The sequence below is a fragment of the Lipotes vexillifer genome, unplaced genomic scaffold, assembly GCF_000442215.2.
Source record: "Lipotes vexillifer unplaced genomic scaffold, Lipotes_vexillifer_v1.1 scaffold1094, whole genome shotgun sequence".
Taxonomy (NCBI): Eukaryota; Metazoa; Chordata; class Mammalia; order Artiodactyla; family Lipotidae; genus Lipotes; species Lipotes vexillifer.
The window spans coordinates 799686-810534 of NW_006792775.1; the positions used below are offsets into that span (position 1 = coordinate 799686).

Sequence of the window (10849 nt, forward strand, 5' to 3'; positions counted from 1 at the left end):
CCCCAGCAGGTGCCCCCCACCCGCCGTTCCCTCGAGCTCACTGATGCTAGACCTGCCCCGGGGCAGGGCCCACGTGTTCCCACCAGGCCTCATGGCACTGCAGCTCAGCTACGCTGGACCCCTGGGGATGCCGGCTGGTCCGCGCTGTCTGGGGTGGCGGGCCTGCAGCGTGGCCTCCAGGGGTGCCCATGGCCATGGTGCCCACTTGGGTTCCAGCTGTGCAGGCCACTCCGTGTCTGCTGTGACCCTCCAGGTCCTCACTTTGCAGCGGGATTGTGACCATAACAACCGACAGGTAGTGCCTGGCTTGCTGACGCCCAGGCCTTCCAGAGGCTACGCTCACCCCCAGGCACTTGCCCCCCACCACAGGGAAAGGCGGCGGAGCCAAGACCCCTGCCTGGGGCCCGGGAGGGATGGGGTCTCCCAGGCACCCTGCAGGATCACAGGTCGTCAACCCTGGTACAACTTCTCGGGCTCTGTGGGGCTCCACCGGTGAGGGGAGCCCTGGGCCCACAGCCTGGCCCTCGATCGTAGGGCTTCGGTGGAGACCCCAGTGGTGAGAACACAGCCCCATTCTGAGATGTTGCCCAGGCCTCCCACGGTGTGATAACCCTGCCCACACCCAGAGCCTGGACATTAGATAAAGACCGGACTTAGGATTCCCATCACGAGTTCCCACCTTGCTTTTCCCAGGGCACCTTTTATTTTATTTACTTATTTTTAAATATTTATGTATTTAATTAATTAAATTGGGGGGGTGCTGCGTCGGGTCTTAGTTGAGGCATGCGGGATCTTTCGTCGTGATGCTCGTGCTTCTCTCTAGTTGTGGCATGCAGGGTTTTCTCTCTCTAGTTGTGGCGCGTGGGCTCTGTACTTTGCGGCACACAGCCTCTCTCGTGGCACGCGGGCTTAGTTGTTCTGCGGCATGTGGGATCTTAGTTCCCCAACCAGGGATCAAACCCACGTCCCCTGCATTGGAAGGCGGATTCTTTACCACTGGACCCCCAGGGAAGTCCCTCCCGGGGCACCTTTTTTTAATTAATTAATTAATTAATTAATCTCTCTAACATCACCTCTATATCACAACAACGCTAGCTGAATGAAATATCACAAAGTAAACCCCAAAGGCCTCTCAAAAATCATATTTACACAATATTTTACAATATATGGAAATGCTTACTCTACGGTAAGTTTTTAAATACTAAATTTGATCCGATGTCATATGCAAAAAAGTATGCATAGAAAAAAATTTTTAACATATGTATATATGTGCATGGACAAAAAACAGAAGAAAATACACCGAAATGCTAGCAGTGGTTGGGTGGTGGGATGCCGCCAGGCAGGCGGGCAGCCTCTATCTGGGAGCTGCATGGAGGGGACCCTGTCACATTCTGTCCTGGATTTCTCTGCACAATCTGAGTGTTCTACCATGAGCATGCATTCTAACAGCAGAAATTCTTTTCAAAAATCACTGAAGATGTGGGAATTCCCTGGCGGTCCAGTGGTTAGGACTCCTTGCTTTCACTGCCCGGGGCCCAGGTTTAGTCCCTGGTCGGGGAACTAAGATCCCTCAAGCTGCACAGTGCGACCAAAAAAAAAAAAAAAAAAAAAAAAAAAAATCACTGAAGATAGAAATCTTTTATGTTCACCTCTGCCTTGGTTGGGATGGTTACATGTGTGTTGACATTGGTCATGACCCCTCAAACCACACACTTAAAGTCGGTGCATTTATTATGTCAATTATGTCTCAATTTTAAACTGTAGCAGGACAAAACCAGTCGCTGTGGAGCAGGGCTGCTCCGCATCCACTCACTTCTGGAGCAGAAGCCTTCCCCACCCGTACCTGTTTCCACTCTATCCCAACTTCAGGAAGCATCCTTGTTCTGAATAGGATTCGGGGTAACTTAGGAAACTGCTCTCAATACAGTATTTTAAAGTTGAAGAAATTGACAGGAAAGGAAATCAGTGGGAATATCGAGGTAGTAATGGGAAAAGTCAGCACACAAAGGAGGCACAGTCATGTCACCATGGCCAAAGTGGGGGCAGAGCGGGGACCTTGTGGCCACAGGCCGTCACAGGGCTGTGTGTCCCTTTCAGACTCCAGGCACAGGGTCACAGTACCTTGGGGACGAGCAGCCCACCTTCTCTGTCCTCCCCGACAGGTGTCTGGGCTGCAGAGATTCTGGCCCCTGAGCTCTCCCGAGTCGGAAGTTCACTGGACCCCTGGGTGGGCATGGCGGGGGCAGTACTGGCATGAGTGGGGTTTTCCTTAGACAAGGTTCATGGAATGAAGAAAGTGAACAAACGAACCAAGGTGCTTTGCCCCAGACACGTGGGCCTTGTCCCAGGCAGAGCCATTGCCTTTGAGAAGCCATCAAGGCCACCTGCCAACAGCCAAGAGCTGAGTTTCCTGGCTGCTCTGGTCCTCTCCAGGCCTCCCCGCTCATTCCGGGCACTTTTAAAAAGACCACTTAGAGCTGAGCCTGTGAAAGTTAGTGACCTCTGCCCCAACAGCCTTATAAGTACTAGATGCTCAACTGTGACCTGGGACAGACAACCCTGCGCGCCAGCCGCCCCTTGTTTCCGGGGTCTGTAGGCAATAAACCTTGTGACTTGACTTCCTTTGTGGGAGTGTGTGTTGAAACTGCGCCTGCAATCGAAATGGTCCTGGGGATTTCCCTTCCCCAAAGCGGGAGGTCAATGCTGAGGGGCCGGGGTGGCCCCTCCTCCAACAGACAGTGCTCTGAATATTCTTAATATACCAGTTCCTGGCTTTCCAGCTGGAACTCCAGAAAAGAACCTTCTCTGAGAAGCAGGTCTGGGCAAGTAGGGAGGGGGTCCGGGGAGGGCTGCTCCCTTCTCAGGGGACCCCAAGTCCCTCCATGGCTGTCTCCTCGCTTCTCTTTCCAGGGAAACGCTTCCCGGTGTCTTAAATTGGAAACGAGCCTGATTGACATGGAATATTCCACCTGACACAACAGAAAGCACATTCTTTTTAAGTGCACGTGGACCGTTCACAAAGATGGGCCACACTCCAGTCGCAAAACAAAAGGAAACATGTTTAAGACAGTAAAAATCATACAAAGTATGTTACATACATGGAACACATGGAATTAAACTAAAAATCAGCAACAGAGAGATAGCTATCTGAAAAATTCCAAATATTTACAAATTAAGACATACTTCTAACTAACTCATGAATGACAGAGGAGGCCACAAGAAATCAGGAAATATTTAAAATAGAATACAGATGAAAACAAAACCTATCAAAAATTGTGAAATGTAGCTAAAGCATGTCTTAGATGGACTTTTATGCATTTAATGTTTGTATTAGTGAAAAGGAAGCTCAAAGCAAATAGAAAGAAGCAAATAATAAAGAGCATAAATAAACAAAAATTTAAACAAAACAAACAACAAAACCCAAAATCCAATGGAGATTGTCAATGAAAAAGAAAACTGGCTCTTTGAAGAGATTAAAAATAAAACTGACAAATCTCCAGTGGACCATGAAAAAAAGAGCAAAGACATGAATGATTAATATCAAGATTAAAAAGGGACATAACTACAAATCCTACAGACATTAAAAGGATAGTAAGGGAATATTATGAGCTGCTTTATGCTAATACATTTGATAATTTAGATTAAGTAGACAAATGTCTTGAAGGAAACAAGTTAACAAAGTTTGTTCAAGAAGAAATTGAAAACTTGAACGGTCCTATGTTGATTCTAGAAAACTAAAACTCAAAAACTTTTCCGCAAAGTTCAGGTTCAGGTGGTTTCACTGGTGAGTTCTATCAGATATTTAAAGAAAAAACAATATTGATCTTACATAAATTCTTTCAGGAAATAAAGAAGGAGGGGACACTTCTCAACTCATTTTATGGGGCTAGTATTTATGAACCAAAGATATCATAAGTAAAGCAAATCACAGAGCAATTCTTCTCAAGAAAACAGGTGCAAAAATCCATAACAAAATATTAGCAAGTCAAATCCAACAATACATACACAGGCTAATACCAAGTGAGGTTTACCCCAAGAATGCCAGATTGGTATAACATATGAAAGTCAATCAGTGTAATTCCCCATGTTCATAAAATAAAGGAGAAAAACAAATGATCATATTATATGCAGAAAAAGTGTTTGAAAAAAATCACAACACTTTAATGATTAAAAACTCTCAGAGAGCTAGGAAAAAAAGAGAACATCTTCAAACTTATTGGGGACATTTACAAAATTCTGAAGCTATCATCACACTCAGAGATTAAAGCCTATCCCAAGATCAGGTAGGAGAGTAGTCTGTGTGCTCTCACCACTTCTGTTTAGCATTGTACTAGAGGCCCTTGCCAGTGCAATAAGACAAGTAAAAGAAATGAAAGATGTTCAGGTTGGAAAGATCTGAATGGTATATTTTATAAAGATGTCTATATTTGCAGATGATATATTTATGTATGGCAATAACCCTAAGGAACCTACAAAATATCTACTAGAAAGAATAAATGAATGTATCAACATTGCAGGATATAAGGCAATGTACAAAAACCAATGGCATTTCTATATAGTATAAATGCATAATTAGAAACGAAATTAAAGAAAACAGCTCAATTTACAATAGCATCATAAATAAAGTACTTAGGAATAGATTTAACAAAAGTCATATGAGATGTGTACAGTATAAAACTACAAAACAGTACAAAGCAAAACATAAGGGCTGAAGTAAATGGAAAACTATACCATGCTCATGGTGGAGGATTTAATATTGGGAGCATGGCTGCCCTTCCCAAATTTATCTAAAGATTCACTGCAATACCAATCAAATCCCTAATAGGCTTTGTCGAAGAAATTGACAAGATGATTTAAAATTCATATGGAAAGGCAATCTGGTATAGTCAAAACAAAGTTGGGGGGCTAGCATTACCTGATTGCAGGAAAATGTTATATAAATACAGTTTTATATTATTTATTATTTATATTATGTTAATTATATTATTATAAAGATACAGCCTATATAGTTAATAGTGTTCTATTGGCATAAAGATAGACATACAGATCAATGCAGCAAGACAGAGAGTCCCAGAATACACAAAGGTGATTAATTGGATAAAGGTAGTCTTTTTTTTTAACAAATAATGCTGAATGTCTATCTGTGTGGAAAAGAAATGAACCTTGACCCTTAGCCAACACCATATACAAATATAACCTAAGCGCAAGAGCAGGAAGTATTAAATTTATAGAAGAAAAATACAGAAGAAAATATTTATGACATTGGAATAGGCAAAGATTTCTCGAACCAGACATAAAGAACACAAAATATAGAAGAAAAAAACAATCAAATAGACTTTATTAAGATTAAAAACTTCTGCTTTTTGAAAGACATGGTTACCAGATTTTTGCAAAACATATGTCTGAAAAGGAACTTACATCCAGAATATATTAAAAAAACTCTTACAACTCAATAAAAATAAGTTAACTCATTAAAAATAGGCAAAAGATTTATACGATCCCTCACAAAATATGATATAGGATTGGCCAGTAGGATGTTCAACGTTACTGGTCCTCCAATAAATGCACAAACTACAAAGATGTGTCGGTCTCCACACACAGACAATACAAAATGTTGGCAAGAACATGGAGTAACTGGAACTCTCAGATGTTGCTGGAAGGAATGTGAAATTGTGCAGCCTTTTGGAAAACAAAACGTTACCAAGTTAAATGTATACTTACTATGTGACTCACCAGTTCCACTCGAAGATGTTTACCCAGGACAAAAGAAACCACACGGTTGCAAGAAGACGTATGTGAATGTCTGAGGCACCATCATTCAAGATTTCTGAAAACGAGAAGTGATGTACTTGTCCATCCACTGCTGGATGGATAGACAAATGGAAATATCGGGCTGGCCAAAAAGTTCGTTCGGGTTTTCTATGCCATGAAAAACCCGAACGAACTTTTTGGCCAAGCCGATATAGCCGTATGTTGAGATACTGCTCTCCAATAAAAATGGACAAGTATCGCTGTATGCAACTGGGATAAGTATCAAAAGCATTGTGTTAATTGAAAGTAGCCAGGTATAAAGGACTGCAGGATTTTGTACCACAGAATTCTAAAAATGACAAAACTGGGGGAATGGAGAGCACAGCGGTGGTTTCCTGGGACCAAGGATGTGGAAAGGGACCAGCTGCAAAACGGCACAAATAAGCTTTCTGAGTTCCTCCATCTTGATTTTGGTGGTGAGTACATGATTGCACATAGTTACTAAAAGTTATCAGGCTGCTTGTCACGTGCCTGCTGTCAGCTGGTGGGTCTGCAGGACTGGACATGGCCGGAGTAGCTTGGGTCACTGGCGCCTGTATCCATAAGTCCCTCCTTCTCCAGAAGAAGATGGCTATTCCCGTGGCGGTCACTGTTCTCAAGAGCCACGAGAGACCCGAGGGCACAAGCTCTTTTCATGCCTCCACATGTGTCGGATTTACTGCTGTTCCAGTGGCCAAAACTATCCATGGACACAGCAAGCCCAGATCGGTGAGGATGGGATACAGGGCTGTGAACAGCTGGGCCTTTGACCACATCGTGTCACACAGACTTTCCCAGAAGGCAGAAAAAGTGGGAAGCTGAGGCCTCTCATTTCTGAAACTAGGATAACGGTGATACCAAAATCTCTCAAAAGCAGCCCAGGGAAAGGAAATTGCAGACACCCTGAAGAATTTATTAGTCCTTGTGGGGCTTGCCTTTTTCTCTGTGGCCACATCTCTTTCCATGAGGAGCTGGTCCTTCTGTTCCTGCCCCTTTGTCCTTTACGTCCTCCATCTCGGGGAGAGCACAGTGGCTTAAAGGCTTAATCCACACCTGAAAAGAGAAACAGGGCATCCCTCCTATCTTCTCTTCCTTCCTCCAGGGCCTGACCTGTTCTCCTTTGCTTCTCCAAGGAGGGGGCTTGTCAGGGCCAGTGCTGCCGGCCATTGGAGGGTTGTCTGTTTAATTCGAGGGGTCAGAGTAAGGAAGCCAACTTACCCACAAGCGCGATCCATGGTCTCCGGCCAAGAAGTTATAATTTACGCAGCTAGGCTTGGTCCTGCACGCGCCAGCTCCCCTTCCTTACTTTTTAATTGGTTCAAGCCTTCAGGTGGGGAGGGCTGTGTATGAAGCTCCCCTAAGATCCCCAAAACCGTGAGCAAGGAGGCTTATCCAGCAAGTCAAGTATTGTTCAACAGCAGAAAATCTACTAACGTAATGTCTCAGTCAGGATAGCTCTGCTGTGTTGCAGTAACAAGAGCCCCCAGATCTTGGTGGCCTGTGACAACAGAGGTTTCCAGGCACCCTGGACTGGTGCTCTGCTCCCATTTTCTCTCCAGGACCTCAAGTGATGGAGCAGCTGTAATCTCAGAGATCACGTCTGTCACATGGAGCATCTTGCCTGGTGTCTAAACCCTTAGAACAAAGGGTCACCTGGTTGCTGGCAGCTGCCAGGGCTGGGATGTGAGATATGGCTTTGCCAACAGGAAGGGAGCCAGCAACGTTTGGCGATTTCAATAGACAGATCAAAGGAGAAAAACTCTTAAGAGATGCAGAAAAAGCACCCCATGAAAGTAAGCAGCTTGTCTTCATTTTTTTTTTAAAGCAAACTAAGACTAGAAGGAAACATTCCTCATCTGTTACTGGGTATCAGTCAAAAAATGGCAGCAATCATCAGATTTAGTGCTAGAGCTTTAGAATCATTCCATGAAAGTCAGGGAACATGGAGGTTGTCTACAATGACTACTTTCTTTTTTAAAAAAAAAATATATTGAGGTATAGTTGATTTACAGTGTTGTGTTAATTTATGCTATGCAGTAAAGTGACCCAGTTATACATATATATTCTTTTTCATATTCTTTTACCATCAATCTGTGGGGTCTAGAAGTTCTTGCCAAAGCAACAAAACAAGAAAACAAAAAAGTGTCAGCATTGGAAAAAAATAAAACTGTCCTGATTTAAAGATACTGTGATTATCAAGATGGAAAAGCCAATTAGAACTCAGTAACATTGTCGGATACAAGGTTAATGAAAACAAGTACACAAAACCAGTAGCATTTATTTATGCCAGTAAAAACCAAGTAGAAAAAAGAATAATTAACACAGCCACAAACCCACGCAGATTCCTAAGAATAAATCAAACAGAATATGTCCCAGGCTATTAAGAGAAAATGACTATAGTTACTGGAAGGCAAATAGGCAGAACTTATTAAATGGAGAGAGATGCCCTGCTCACGAATGATAAGATTCAGTTTTGAAAAATAAAACCATTTATTGGCAAACAGCTGTACAAACCTAATAAAATGCCTTTCATGATCCCAGTAGAGTTTTTCATGGACTTGTCAGTTGCTCAAACAGCCCACGTGAGATCAAAGAGCTAAGAAGAGCTGAGAGTTTTCAAAGAAGCACGGAGGTGGGAGGGCTGGTCTCTTCTCACAAGGCAGCGTGCGCTTGCTCAGGGATAGGCAAGTGCGCAGGTGGAACAGACCACACGCCAGGACGGTGACTGCGGTGGGAGGGACTCCTCATAGGCAGGGAGGGGGCACCTTCAGTAGAAGCCGCTGGGACAGCGTTCTCTCAGTGGGGAGGTATGAATGAGGTCTCCACCTCACGCCCCAAACTGAGATCAGATACCAAGTGGCTTAAATAGCTAGATGTGAAAAGCAAAGCTTGTGAGCTTTCAGGAGAAATTAAAGGCGTAATGTTTATGACCTCAGGGGAGGGGAGGATTTCTTAACCAAGTCAGTAAAATCACAAGCCGTCGATGTTGCAATGGAGACACTTGATAATACCCTGTTTGAAAAAAGACAACCTAACAAAGTGAAAATACAGGCCAAGGAGGGAAGAAAGCTTCCGTGAGGATGACTCATGAGGACCAGTGTCCAAAGAGCTAAGGAATACCCGTGATGCCCACCACCTGCTGGACCCTCGGGGGGTGCGGGGAGGAGAAGGCGGGGGGGGGACGGGGGGCGCCGAGCCCACCCACGGCCTGGACGGAGAGCCCAGGGCGCCCACCTGCTGCCTTGGGGCAGAGGGCAGCTCACCTTTCAGGCACAGATGACAAAAATAAGCAACAAGCCAAGAAGCTTGACCACGGGGATCCTGGAAACGCGAGAGAAACCCCCCTTGGGACCCGCATTAGCCCACCGGCGCTTCTGCATGGGCCGTCCTGCCGCTAGCCGAGCCGGGTGCCACAGCCCTCTCGCAGGAGTGGGACCCCCACCCTTCCCCGGAATGCAACACGGCAGTTAAACCTGCAGGAACCGGAGCCACAGCAGGCTCACGCAGACACTGATTTCGTCACTGGGGATTCACGCATTAGCCCTGCTTTATAACTTGCACATTTACAAATGTGGTAAAACTATAAAAACTTTTGAGAACCATGGAATTCAGGATTGTGGCCACTTCTGGGGAGCGGGTGGGTGGGGAGAGGCACCCGGTTCTATCCGTAATATTTTATTTCTCGATGGAAAACATATCTGAAGCACAAAGGTCAAGGAGCTAATGTTAGCTGAAGCTGGATGGCGGGTACACGGTGCCCACGTGTCAGTCTGTTCTCGACGGTATGTTTGAAATCTTTCCTGGTGGGAGGATGGGAGCTGGTGAGTGGGCCCTGCAACGTCCAGCGCAGCCCCTGGGGCCGCGGCAGGAGCACAGGGAACATGCTGTGGTTGGGGGAGGGCGTCCCAGGTCTCAGGCTGCTGAGGGCGTCAGCGGTGTGGTCAGTCCCTCCCGGCCCAAGCCAGCCAGGCCGAGCCCACAGCCTGCGACCAGGAGGCCAGAGCAGGGCCCCACAGACGTCACCGGGCTCTGAGGACCTCATGGCGCCCTCGGACCCTCAGGAGAAGCTCCGCCAGGGTTTGCTGATGGCATCAAATCAGATCCTGTCTGTTTAGGGTTCTGCTGGCCGCTCCCTGAACCCCACCTGCCTGCCGATCCCTGAAAGGAGCCGGGGATTTTCTCCCTGTGCAGTGAGTTTTGACTCACTCTCTCCCCTTTTGTTCTTATAGGTTGTCGTGGGCTGAACAGTGTCCCCCAAATTCATACATAGGGGTCCTGACCCCCAGAACCCCAGAATGTGACTATTTGGAGATGAGGCCTTTAAAGAGGTAGAAAGTAAAATGAGGCCACTAGGGTGGAGCCCTGGCCCAGTGTGACTGGTGTCCTTATAAGAAGAGGAGGTCAGGACACAGACACACACAGAGGGACGACCCCGTGAGGGCACAGGGAGGAGACGGCCGTCTACATGCCGAGGAGAGAGGCCTCGGGAGGACCCAGCCCTGCCCGTACCTGGATCTGGGATTCCAGCCTCAGGACTGGAGACAAAAAACAACAAACAGTGTTGCTCCAGTCACCCCAGGAAACACACCCTGATCAACCCTGCGGCTACATGGAGGGAGGACCCAGGTGGACAGGATGGGCGCTCAGAGAGGGCATAGGGCTTTCGGGTCATCACCTGTTGGCGTTCCCCCTGAGAGTCCACCCCCTGCCAAGCTGGGGGAGTGACAGGGGAGGTGCCATTGGCTCAGTGATCCCGGCCGAGGGAGGAGCAGCTTCATCCAGGGCACAATCTTGGTCGGGGTGGGGTCGGGGGGTTGACTATCACTTCATTTAACAGACGGCAAAACCTGCCAAGGTGGGCCAGCAACCCTGGGGGTCACGCAGCTGGGGTAGGCAGCACCTCGCCACGCTGATCCCCTGGAGACCCTGGTCGGGCTGGGCGAGGGAGGGGGCCCTGGGGACAAGGCCAGGGCCTCCCCAGCCCCCCTCCCGGCCCGGTCATGCCGCAGAAAGCGCCTGCTCTGTCCTGGCTGGAAGTGCTTCCGAGCCCCGAATTCCC

General features: G+C 46.7%; 1 protein-coding gene across 1 annotated transcript in view; it reads left to right on the forward strand.

Annotated features, from left to right (window-relative positions):
• Positions 1–10849, forward strand: part of MUC2 (mucin 2, oligomeric mucus/gel-forming) — a 49660-nt gene that overhangs the window by 35016 nt on the left and 3795 nt on the right. Inside the window, exon 58 of the mRNA XM_007465997.1 lies at positions 370–492. Coding sequence (XP_007466059.1) covers positions 370–492 — 123 coding nt within the window. The remainder of the gene's footprint in view (positions 1–369; positions 493–10849) is intronic.